The sequence below is a fragment of the Mus pahari genome, chromosome 19 (genome assembly GCF_900095145.1).
Source record: "Mus pahari chromosome 19, PAHARI_EIJ_v1.1, whole genome shotgun sequence".
Classification (NCBI taxonomy): Eukaryota; Metazoa; Chordata; class Mammalia; order Rodentia; family Muridae; genus Mus; species Mus pahari.
In genome coordinates, this window is record NC_034608.1 from 64,780,856 (window position 1) to 64,794,456 (window position 13,601).

The window sequence follows — 13,601 nt, forward strand, 5'->3', positions numbered from 1 at the left end:
TGGCGGGGGAGATGATAGCCTCTATAGCAACCTTGGGGAAACTTCACCGGCAACATGAGCCATCAAGGGGGATCAACCTCATCTGAAACAGAGAGGTCTCAAAGTCTATTCCTTATTCACGAAACAGCGCCTTCTTTTTCAGGTTCTGGTACTGGGTGGGAGGCACTGTGGTAAACAAGACCCTGTACTTCTCATGGAAAGACGGTTCACAGTTTATGCTGTCCTCAAAGCACCGTATAAAATGCACCAATGTGAACACCATCCTTCTAACCAAAACTCCTCCCAATGGCAATATCACCCGGAGGAAAAGATGCATATTCCACGAAGCAGCTCTTCCTATATGTTGGGTTGACTGGCAACCTCTCAGCTCTCATAGGCGACAGGAACTGTGTGCTACTTTTCTATTGCCGTCATAAATACTTCACCTAAGACGACTTATAGAACAGGTTCTTCTTATGGTTCCAGAGGGATATGTGTGTGTTATGACAGAGCAGAGGCATGATGGATGGAGCTGGATATTGAGAGCTTACATCTTGAACCACCAACAGGAAGCAGAAAGAGCAAACTGGCAACGACACACGGCTTTGAACCCCCAAATCCTGCCCCCTAGTGACATACCTCCTCTAGCGAGAACATACCTTATAAGCCTACCCAAATAGTGCCAGTAACTGGGGACCACATATTCAACCTTTGAAGTTGTAGAAGGCATTCAAAGTACCTCGGGAAGCAAATAACTTATAACTTGAGGAACGGTTCCTAGAGGTGTCATATGTTGCCTTAATTATGGTTTCTATTGCTGCAATAAAACACCATGATCAAAAGTAAACTCGGGGAGGAATGGGCTGATTTGAGCTTACACGTCTGCATCATAATCTATCACGGAGGAAAGTCAGGGCAGGAACTGGAAGGTGGAGGAATGTTGAGTACTGGCTTGCTTTTTTTTCATGGCTTGCTCAGCCTGTCTTCTTACAGCACCCAGGACCACCAGTCTCGTAGTGGCACAACCCACCGTGGCTGGGTCCTCCCATATTAATCATCAGTCCAACAAATGTAATACAGACTTGCCCAGAGGCCAATCGGTTGGGGGTCACTTTCTCAATTGGGGTTCCCTCTTCCAAAAATGGCTCTAGCTGGTGTCAAGTTGACATAACACCAGCCAACACACGTTTTCCCCCACTGCATTGTCAGCCTTGGACTTCTAAGCTTAGGTTCTGATACCAGCTCTCCCATTCTTTATGAGATGGTCTCTCCTTTCCTGTCCTCTCCTCTCCTGCTGGCAACCATCTATTCTGTGCTGACATTCGCTTTGCATATTCTGTTGTCTGAACACTCGCCACATTAAAATCCAATCCCATGTCTACATGCCTATTTGTCTAACTAGGCTAGAAGCTTCTGGAGGTCAGGAACTACATCTCACTCACTTTTGCTTCCCCTGACACTTGGTACAACAGTCAGCATTTATTATTCATTGAATGAAGATGTAGTTGCTAAATAAGAAATAGAATCAATAAGTCACATCTAGACTTAATTCAATTTGCAGTTTCCGTGTGACTCAAAATAATAATATTTAAAGTCAAGGTAATAGTCATCAGACACTCTTAATTGCTCCTTTCTCGAGTGTATATGCATTTGCATCTATTTCAATATGCATTCAAATGCTTATTACATTTATTTTATGTACAGACTGCTCATTACAGAAAAACCATCTCAAGTCAACCAACGCATTTAAGGAAATCACAGTATAGTAAAACTCAGTCATTCAAACTCTTCACTAAATAACATCTAAGATTTTCACATATAATACTGCATGTCTCTGATATTAATAAACGGAATTACTATGCCTCGCCTTGAGAAGATTATTCTTTAAATAGCACACAAGAAAGAGAGTAGTCAGCCGCTCTTCAAACACTTGACTACACTCAAAATGGCAAATAAACCGAGGTTCTATGACGCTCACATTTATTTTTTCTATTTCAGTGATAATTATACCCATAAACCTGATTCAGCACTCACTGCTGCTGAATTCATTAATTAAAACAATTTCACTGCTACCACTGGGATTTCTCAAGGATATCAAAAACACACTCAAAAAATCAAAATAGCACACATCATCAGTTTTGATATATGCTTAGTCTGCTCCACTTTGATTTTAACTCTGCCACTGTAAGAAGGCTCCAAGTGTAAAGACCAGGTGATCATCTTCGATATAATTTCAACAAAACCGTGTTGAACATAAGATGAGTTTAATAGAAATGGCAAGATCAATATGAGTCACGAAACAGTCATTTTCTGAAAAGTATCTATAGGATGGGAATATACAAGTGCATGCACATACTTAAGTGATAGCAATTATAATATATATTTATTATTCCCCCCTGTGTGCGTGTGTGTGTGTGTGTGTGTGTGTGTGAGAGAGAGAGAGAGAGAGAGAGAGAGAGAGAGAGAGAGAGAGAGATGCCTGCCTCTATCTCTCAAGTACTTGGATTAAAGGGTGTGCCGCCACAGCTGGCATAATTTTAATTTTTACTTAAAGTAATACTTCTGTGTTCAAGAGTGACTTATACCCACCCGTGAAGTGAGGACGTTTATCCTTAAATGAACGTGACAGCTTTTAGTCAGTGCCTGGAAAGTTACAATAGAAATTATAAATGTATACCCACCCAGGAAATTCAATTATTTTATGTATTGGAAATCTTTAAGTCTATTTGTCAAAGCAGCACCCTAACTCTGAGCTTGATTCAGTGACCACCCCAACACACTCCACTAGCTGCTTCGGGCACACTAGAGCACTGACATAAAACACCAAACAGTATCTGCAATGGTAGAATGCGCCCGAATCGACCACGACACTGCAGAAGAGAGCCCCTAATGGAATTTGCATCCAGGCTATAACTTAGTATGTGTAACAGAATCACATACAATTAAAGTAACACTGAAAATAGCCATTTGTTTCATCCAGCAAGGGAATTGCACCTTAATTCTCACAACCAATTTCCTTTCCAAAGGACGCTGGTGGGTAGAGCTGGAGGAATGAACTCAGTCTCATGAACAGACCCTAGACATGCCTGTGACTTATCTTCAGAGAATCCAAATACTGTTCCCTCTGTGCAGAGGGCGTCTGTACTGCTCACGGCATCTGGGGACACCACAGGCTACTGCAAAGGCCACTCTTTTTTTTTTTTTTNAAGATTTATTTATTTGTTTATTTATTTATTATATGTGAGTACACTGTCACTGTCTTCAGACACACCAGAAGAGGGCATCAGATCCCATTACAGATGGTTGTGAGCTACCATGTGGTTGCTGGGATTTGAACTCAGGACCTTCAGAAGAGCAGTCAGTGCTCTTCACCACTGAGCCTTCTCTCCAGCCCTGCAAGGCCACTCTTGTTTCTCCCAAACTCTTTTAAAATGTATGGTGAGGGAATGAATAGTTCATAGGTCCCTCTATTTCTTCTCACTTTCCTATGCTCAGCTGTTCAGAAAGGGAGAGAATTTCTCTGCCTGGGCTTCCAGAGAACCTATTTGGCCCGAAATAGTGATTTAGGGTACAAAGTAACTTAAGCTCTCTACTGAGAGACAGACGTAAAGAGTGTCCTAGTGTCTTACCTTATTTAAAAGACATGCCTCTTTTCCATCTTAAAACACAGTAAGTCGACTTTTAGGCTTCCCCTTCCCATTGAATAGAGAGTTGACTTTTAAAAGACCCATTTCAAAGACAAGTCAAAGTGGTTCCTTGGATCATATATTCTAGCTGTTCAAAGCAAGTGTCTTCTACATAAAAAAGACCCTGCTTTAATGTTATATACCCTTACTGTGAGTCCAATTAGCCCTTAAGACTTCAGTATCACACACAATTAGCGTGGCTTTACTGAGGTCCCGCAACAGGTGCAATGCTAAGACTCCAGGTGAGAACCACAGCCTTATGGGAACGGTGTATTTTATTGTGTGAACATCAGCTAAACGGGCTTTTAATTGACTGGCTGTCTAAGTAACATGCCTTTGAGGGAAACACTACTTTTGAAATTTCCTTCGGCCAGGAGGCGAAGGAGCAGGCTGAAGCCTTTGAAGTCTATAGCCATCAGACTAATTATCAGCACAATTCAATGCACATTCATTTAATTACAGTAAATTGAAAAGGATGTGGGGTTTCAAATGAAAATAAGAGAGTCGATAAACGGTGACAGAAATTACAGACTATGCAGATCATTAGAGGGGGCCATGTGTCTTCCCTTCCCTCTCCTTACCAGACCTAGACACAGAGGACTCCAGGATACAGAGGCAGAATGAGGGAGAGACAGACTGGAAGCAGGGACAAAAGGGAGGAACACTTATTGTGGGTCAAAGCTAGGTAGATACTTGATATTATATTACCTTTTTTTTTTTTTTTTTTTTTTTTTTTTTGGTTTTTCGAGACAGGGTTTCTCTGTATAGCATTGGCTGTCCTGGAACCTGGAACTCACTTTGTAGACCAGGCTGGCCTCGAACTCAGAAATCCGCCTGCCTCTGCCTCCCGATTGCTGGGATTAAAGGTGTGCACCACCACGCCCAGCTCTACTTATTTCATTTTTAGTTTTCGCCATCACTCAAAGATATTATTTTCCAAGAAAAAACAAAAACAAAATCAAAAAGCAACCAACCAAACAGAACACACTCACTTAAAGCCAGGTCCAGTTCTGACACAACACACATTCATTTAAGCCCAATGCTGTCTTATCCCAATGAGCTGTGTACGACACTACAGCACACAAAGGTTAAGTGACTTGCCCCAGGTCCCAGAACTGGGTGGCCCAGGGTCAAATAACAAACCTTCCAAGAAGACTCGCTAGGCCCTGAATCATGGTGGGGTAGAAAGCAGGGCCAGCTCCCCCTGGGTTGCCTGACGCTGAAGGTCAAAGATCAGCCTCCCACTACCCCCCAAAACATTAAAAAGTAGACAGGCTAAGAAGGAATGAGATTAGGGACCTTCTAACAAATCACTGGCAGTTTAGCTGGCCCAAGTAACAGGCAGGGTAGAAAGGCTGGGACCTTGAGTGACACAGAGCACAATGGTCAGGAGTGGGGGCCAGACATGATGATCTGACCATTGGCCACCAAGGTCTTCACTCATCCAGTTTCCTCCACCCAACACTGCTAGCTGACTAAGATTAAATGCAGGGCCTGCTGCTACTGCTGGCGAATGACACACACGAGCATCCTAAAGCTTCGAAGATGGATGTTTTGAAAAACACTACCATTTAGTTAGATGACTTGCCAAGTTGGATAGTACGAATTAGGTCGGGGGTGGGAGGGAGTCTTTCAGCCACACCTCAGAGAAAGGAAAGAAGCCTAAAATGGTCCAAAAAAAAAAAAAAAAAAAAAAAAAACCCAACCAACCAACCAACCAACCAAACAAAAAAAACCATGGGTACTCTTACTTTTGATCCGGGGACCTATAGTATTTATTTGGTGACCTTTCAAGGGCTTATTTGCTGGAGTGGCTGTTAATAGGGGATCGGAAATCACCATAATGCAGTGTTTGTCAGTCTGCAAGGAGCTGACATATAACAAGGATTACAACCTCAGAGACCAATAACATCAAGAGAGAACTTCCCCCGTATCCCGATTTGGAATCCCAAATGAAGCGTCATATGCTGATATTTTTCTCCTCTCTAAACTCTTTGGAACTGCCAATTCCCTGGCTAACAAAAAGAGGTTAGCTTATGAGAGAAAAAAAAAAAGATGCACTCTATGACTTGCTTTGAATCTCTGCTATCTTCCAACAGTGAGGTGTGTGGCGTGGACTCAATAGTCTCTCACTCTTGGAGGATGCTCTGGCCATCAAAATAGCATTAGCACCACAGTAGTTCTAGCACCTCCTAACGCGAACTGTTGGTCTCTTGGCCAACAAATGGATGGAACCGGCTCCCCTTTAGTAACTAGACTTTTCTTTGAAGTTAGACTAGAACACCGGGCATTTAGCTTGCATAGTTGTAGAAATGTTGAACAGCATCTTTTTCTGGGAAGACAGCCTCATTCACAGAATTTCCAATGGTGAAAACAGGCAGTGCAAACTCCCATGGAAAACTCAATGAAAATACAGCTGTCTGGGTCCTCCGTTGGTACCATTCTGGTTCATTATTTTACTTAACTCTTAACTCCTGTTTTACTCTTTATACTGTAAACTCTCTCTCTCTCTCTCTCTCTCTCTCTCTCTCTCACACACACACACACACACACACACACACACACACACACGTATGTAATTAGGATTTTGTCTGACATCTCAAGCCAGTAAAAAAAAAAAAAAAATGAATGGAATTAGATAATGAGTAACTCAGGAATCAATGAAAGGTAACTGGAAGATCGATACTCTTGTCAAAGTTAGAGTAAATTAAACTACCCGAAGAGAGCAGAATCGAACTGTTTTTGAAGTTCTATATTAGAAATACTTGACCAAAGGTAATGAAATCAAAGTACATAATATAGTTTTGAGTGGATCACTTATAAAGGTAATAAGAACACTGGCTGCTCTTCCAGAGGACCTGGGTTTGATTCCCAGCACCCATAGGGTGACTCTCAACCTTTCCTAACTCCACTTCCTGGGAATCCGCTGCCTTCTTCTGTCCTCTACAGGGGCCAGGCACACACATGGTTCACATTCAAAATACATACATTCAAAAGAGCCATACACATGAAATCAAATAATTTTTAAAACATTGAAAGAACCTGTAATCATTGCAAATTTTAATTCTTACCTTGAAGTAGCCATGGGGGAAGGAGGGGAACAAAGTCTTTTTTTTTTTTTTTTTGCATCAGGACGAAAAAAAAAATTTGTATATCACCCTTGCTTAAAATCACAACTCACAATTCCAAGGTCGATTACATACCTATTACTGTGCTTCTCAGAGGGAAATGTAATTAATGAATGAGTTTTTGCTCTTTCTGAATAAATGCTAAAATTTCAGAATAAATGAACAAATACTCTTACAGACATACATATGTCACACATGATATGGCCCATGTTCGTATCGGTAAAAGCAATTCATTTCCTCTTGTTTCCTTCTTCAAAGCGACCTCATTAAGGATCCTCAGACCATCCGAATGTTGTGTAACAAATAATCCCAACCAAATCTCGAGGAAAGAGTAAATCTAAGTTGAAGCCATCACTGCCCAACTTCAAAACAATGTCAGCTTTGATGCTTTCTCTTCTACCCTTAGTGGGCCCTGTTCACTCTCACCAAATGCTGCCCCAAAGTCCACAACTTCAAGGCAAGGCTCTGGATGTTGTCCCCTAAGGGCCACTGGGAGGAATGAAGGGCACAACTTGCTTTCTCTCTTCCTAGGCACACAGTCTCTGAGCCTACCAAGGAATCCCATTCTCCTTCAGTTAATAATACCAAAAGCAAAGGCAGATGGGCCGTGTGTGAGAGACTTACATTTTTCTCTGGTTGGAAATTGCAAACTGAGAGCTAGAGTTTACAAAGTTTTCCCTCATGTTTTCCAGGGGTGGGGTGGGGTGGGGGAGGGCAATGGCCCATGATTGACAATTTGTCATGATACCTAATTAAGAGTAATACAACTAATACGTAATTTGCTAATATAATATTGAAAGGCTATGCTCTAAAGATTTGGAGTGAAAAAGATAAGTTGGCTTGACGCAGGGCATTTAGCAGATAGAGATAGAGTGTTTACGGTGCAGATCACAGGAATCCAATGTCTTATCTACATACACACTCTCCTCCTTTCCTTTCTTTTGTGTAATATTTTCTTGTGTAATTATGTCCAAATGCAGTATCTGAGTATATATATATCTGTAATTTCTCAAGGAGTACAGTGTGAAGTACAGACTGCAGACTGTAAGAATGACTTCTGGATTTGCTATGAAAACTGATGGAAGTACAGACTGTACTGAGGTGAATGGTGGCAGGGGGTGGGTGGAAAGAAATATTGGCAGCATGGCTGTAAGGTTCTTTTTGTGGAAAAGGATTATCCTCGTTTCCTATTGGGGGTTTGGAATAAAGCCTGACCTTACCAAGGACTTACACTTCTAACATGAAGACACTGGCTAACTGTTGGCGATTTTTAGTGACTTTGGTTTAATGTAATGCATTAGACTATTCTACACCAATTCAATTGTTTCCAGTGATTTAAATGAAACTTTCCCACCCCAGGAATAGGAAGGACATGCCCAGAGAGCTGGGGGGAACAGCAAGTCACCCCCTGGCTTATGTGAAACTGAAAACTAGCCGCAGATCCACTCTGCTGTTACGAAGCAAAGCTGATAAAGTTGCTTCATAAACAATAAAGGTGAAATATTATTAATAAACCATCATCTTTCTTTTCCAGTAGCATGCAGCGCTTCTGTTTTAATTTTCTCTTTGCTGTTTGATTCATTGGATAGATACCACATTAATAACAGACTGAAGGAGAGGTATAATCCTAATACTAGAAACAAGGAAAAGATTTTTTTTTTTACTGTCTGTATGTTAGTGCTGATATTCCAATTCTTCTTAGAAGCAGTGCTGACTAAAAACATAAGCTTGCTTTTCAATTTATTATTGCATTTTTTTTTAAATTTTACCCGATACTGGCAACAGGACAAAGGTACCAGCAATTTATAATGACATCTTTTGGACCATGCAAAGCTGCTATTTAGACATCCTTAAATCCATTTTTTTTTTTTTGTATGTTGATTTAATTGCACAATAATCCAGCTCCCAAGGACATCAAAGGCCACATCCCACTCCTTACCAAGATTTCAGTTGCCCTCATCAGCTAGGAAGTTAAAGCCCGATCAAATTTGTTCTTCAATCACTTGAGCCCTGTTAATAAAACTATTCTGTGTGCTCATTCACCCATTCTAAGATTCTGCAACTTCTTTGAGTTATTTTCAAGAGGAATCTACAAAGACATCTTTGATTGCAACCAGGCTCCAGGGAGCACTTTATCAACACTTTTCCTATTCCTCGGAAGGTAACAGGCGACTTGATCCAATGTAAGTCAGACTTAGTCTTTTCTATCCCCCTCCCCCCACTGTGTTTCAAAACTATATCTAATGCACCAAACACTGTTTGCAGAACTTAATAATTTGACATCAATTATTGATCCACCTCTTCCGCCCCACCACCCGACCCCAGCGGGGAAAAAAAAATCCCCATATTATTCACAAGTATTTTCTTGGGCTCTACTACATTAGCATAAAAAGAACAGAAAGAGAGAAAGCATGGAAGGAAAACAGGAATCACAGTCAAGCGGAAGAGCGAAGCGCTCAATGGCAACAGAGTAAAGTAAACAGTGCGACTTACCGCTCTCACTGTCCGACCTGTTCTCGTGCTCCGTGTCTGTCAGGGTGAGGGCGGAGTTGGACCGGCTTGACAGGCAGGAACTGCGGCCCGATTTGACCCCCCTGCCCCAAAGTCTCATGGCATGCTCAGGGGACATCACTGCTTCGTTTTCCGTATCAGCATCTGACCCTGCACTGATGGAGTAACCTCTGTGGGGGAGCCCCATTTCCGCACAGAATGCCACTCCTCTTCGAGTTGCGGATTCACACACTCCTAACTGCCTTAGGGTAAAATTCTGTCCTAATTAGGGGGAAAGAGAGATAACAACTAGTGAGTATATATGGTTCCTGTGGTTTCGTTTCTTTTCATTTTTCTTTCAAAAAAGAAAAACCTCCCTGACAGAAACACTCATTCGTTCAGGCTTCACCCCAGTCTGCACCAGCTTTGCCTGGCATATGGTCAAGTGGATGCAATTATGGGGCGAGAGGAGGCTCTGTGGGCTGCCTGCAGAATTTCGGACAGACCCTGATGGTCAACTTAAACCCATAAGCACCTCTGGCTCGGCCATGAACACGCAACCCAGAGGGAAGAATTGCTTTCCAGTGGCAGAATTTGGCTTAGCAGATGGTGAAACCACAAAAATGGCCATCTGCTCCGGTTTGGGTCCTAAACTATAGGATTTTTTTCCCCCATGTACATTCCACTTCTTTTGGTGGGAAATAAAATGTTTACCTCTGGAGGAAGTTACTGCTTAAGCAGAAGCAGGAGTTTGGTCATTTTAATTGTATCTGCCCACCTCAACTCAGAAAGCAATACAAGTGTGTGTGTGTGTGTGTGTGTGCGCGTGTGTGTGCACGTATGTGTGTTTGCATGTGTGTATGTATGTGTAGTGTGTGTGTGCAAATTGGTGTACAAGTGTATGTGTATGTATGCGTTCATCTTTATGTGTATGTATGTGTGCATGAACACATATGTGTATATGTGTGAGTCCATATTTATGTGTATGTGCATGTGTATATCATCATGAATGAGAACTAATGGGAATATTATGTATGTACCTACATATGTATGTATATGTGCGTAACTCAACACTCAGTAGGGTAAAACCTTGAAAATTAGGATCCTATTTGCCTATCGGTGACTTTGTAGATGTTCGGAGTTAAGAAACACCTGGAAGCATCCGTATTGACCCAAGCAAACCGAGGCTTTCCACATTCAGTGCACTCTCAAACGAAAATGGGAGGGGATATGTTTTTAAAAATTAATGAGACAATCCAGCTCCCTGAAAATAAATGGCTGTGAACTCTGCAAGCCTTTACTAATAAATTGAGCATAATAAAACTCATGACACTGCAATCACTTAAAGCACAAGTATTTAAATTAGGTGACACTTCAGAAAGACCACTAACAGTAATGATGCTTCCCACCCTGTATTTGCTTTTGAAAGTTTAGTGTTTTATGACACTATGGATGAGAAGAACTTGAAGATGTTTTATTGTAGAGTACTAAGGCTCTTCCATTTTTATGTCTTGCCTATATGAGAGGGTCCCAAATATAAGCACCTCCAGAATCAAATACATACAATGGGGAGTAGAAGGCAAAGACTGATTTAAACACAACTTCTTTACCAAATCTTTTATGGATATTAAGTATTTATATGACTCATGGTCTTAATTTTCCCACTCCCATCTTATGGATCTACATGAATATTTTAAAGTTAATTTGCTTTTATGAGAAACCTACATTATATATTTTAAGGAGAGGGTACTATAAATTATTTGTGATAAAAATGGCATGTTGAATCTTCCACAACGTAAATCAAACAAAGACACAATACAGTAAGTATTTGCTTGTAAGGATATTAGGCCCCTCCAGGCCCGGCACATTTAAACCCGTGTGGTTAATTGTTTGATTGCTGTGGTCATATCAGAAGTTGGAGTCATCTTTATCTCAGTCAGACTTCCAAATGGATTCTGACAATGACACTCATAAATAATGAAAATTGGTTGCTACGATTAGCTAGAAATCAAACTGTGCTTATCAGAGAGATGTGAATAAGCGTTGGAATAAAATCAGCATGTAAGGAAAAAAAAAAAGAAAAGAACAGGAGGAGAAAAAGGGGAAGCCGCCTCTGTAGCTTGGGCGAAGGTAGGAAAGCTAGGAGGGTTATGCAGTATTGTCTGTATTTGTAAAAAAAAATGTTCACATGGACCTTACCTATGAAAGTCAGTAAAAACAAGATTGATACCCTGCAGAGAGTAAATGGATATGCTGAGGAAGAGTTCTCTTATTGTTATTTACTGGTCACTTTTAAAGTACTTAAGTATTGCCATCAAACATACAGATCTTGGAAATTAGTGTACAAAGTAATGTTCAGAGTAGGCAAAAATATATGAGTTTATCCTCTGAATCTCTCTCCTAGCCCCGGAAATGTCTATAATTCCAGAACAAAAAAAAAATCTAGAATTCTCTACTTCCCGAACCATAACTTGAAACATTTTCCAAGTTAATGACTTTTTACTCTACTGCCATCTTGATATAAAATCTACATGGAAGGAAAGCAGAGAGCTACAGTCCTTAATTGCTCCCTAGGTAGGTAAACAGAGCTTGCTTTGCAGCTAAATATCCCACACATTATCCTTACGGAAATACGTACAACCCAAACCCCAGAACTATTTGACCCTCTGCAGTCGGTGACTCACAAGAACTCAAATCTCCTCAGGGCCAGTCCTAAAATTTAAACTATAAAGCAAACACAACAGCAGAGACCGCCGCTGGATTTCTTCCACTGAACTACAAGGTTTATTTTTGTTTCCCGAAGGACGCTGAGCTCGACTTCAGACGCATCATCTACGTTAAAGCCACCCACGAGTTCGGCTGGGATCTCTTTCCTACCTATATATCTGCCAGGGTGTTCATGATGTGACCTAAGTGGTGGTTTCTGAACCAGGGACATGCTTAGTGGTGTAGCACGTGCTACGCACGGGTAAGGTGCAAGAGAGTCACCTGGCACTAAAAAGGGGAATGGATGGTTTATGCAAATGAGAGAGCCCTCAACGTATACTGCCAAACATAACAACTCTAGAGGGCCATAGCATTTAGGTATTCACTTTTAGATCCCTTGCAAAGCGGCATCACCAGGGAAGCTGGTGTTTACTGGTACAGTCTGCTGCCATTGCACACCGCTTCACCCAGACTTGTTCCATGCTTCCAACCCTCCTGCCGGTGATCCCTCTTCGGGGTTAGGCATGCCTGAGTTCGAGGACCCTCTGCTTGAATGAGCTTTCTTTCCCTTGGGAATGACTAATCATCAGGCTGGAGTAATTAGTCTATCAAAGAATCTCCCTGTAGGACAGGCTATCCTTAATAAGAAACACATGCAGTCTTGACAAATACAGAGGAGACAGAGGGAAGAAAGGTTCCTGGCGGAGAGAAGAGACAGCTGGTAGGGACGAAAGAGTTCGGGAAGTTGTGTTGAGCTGGCTTTGGCTTAGGGAAGGGTGACAGAAAGGAGTAGAAACAGAAGATGCCACTTAAGGGAAGTCCGCAAAAGATAAGCATTCTCAAGGTGTGTGCAGAAGCTGTCACAGCTTCAGGTAACGAAGAAGACTTAGCTATATTCTTGGCAATAGTTCTAATGCCATTCATGCAGTTTCTCATTTTGCCTGTCACGCTCTTCTTTAACATTAATTGTTTGTCTAAAAATGGCAAACAAGTATTTAGTTCTATCCCCACGCTTTGGATTTTGGTAACCTTGATCGGCAGGGCCAACAGCAGATCTCTCTCCCCATTAGGATTTGAAACCGGACCAAGATAATAAATTGTAGCAAGAACAAAGTAGACCTGAGGGCAGGATACACTGTGATTAAAATGCAGCATTAGTGTGGATTAGATTAGCCAATTCTGTTTTATGACAGTCATAAACTGAAAAAATCTATACAGGAAAAATTGAATAAATAAACCGAGGCAGGCTGTATCACTTTAAAATAAATTTATACTTAAAAAAAAAAAAAGGAATTGGTATATATGTGACAAAGGAGACAGGATGGTCTAAAAACAAATACATCAAACATGACAGCATGGCACCTGTGCCTTAAATAAATGAGAGGAATCAGGAAAACTGGCTAGCTATACAGCCTATCTTCCTATCTCTTCAAGCACCTAGAACCTAGACAGATCGGGGAGGGGACTTTCCTAAGAATGACATTTGAAAAAACCTAGTAAGAGAACAGGTATGCAGAGTGATGTTTATTCTCTCTCTCCCTGTCCCTGTCCCTCCCCCTCTCCTCTCCCCTCCCTCTCCCTCTCCCTCTCCCTTTCCTCTCCCTCCCCTCCC

General features: G+C 41.5%; 1 protein-coding gene across 11 annotated transcripts in view; it reads right to left on the reverse strand.

The window, feature by feature from the left end:
- Tenm3 (teneurin transmembrane protein 3) overlaps positions 1-13,601 on the reverse strand; it is a 723,224-nt gene that overhangs the window by 414,523 nt on the left and 295,100 nt on the right. For 10 of the 11 annotated variants that reach the window (XM_029531766.1, XM_029531758.1, XM_029531759.1 and 7 more), the window contains one exon: positions 9,287-9,565. The exons of the other annotated variant lie outside the window; for it this stretch is intronic. In XM_029531766.1, the coding sequence (XP_029387626.1) occupies positions 9,287-9,565 (279 nt within the window). The remainder of the gene's footprint in view (positions 1-9,286; positions 9,566-13,601) is intronic. 11 annotated transcript variants of the gene reach the window in all.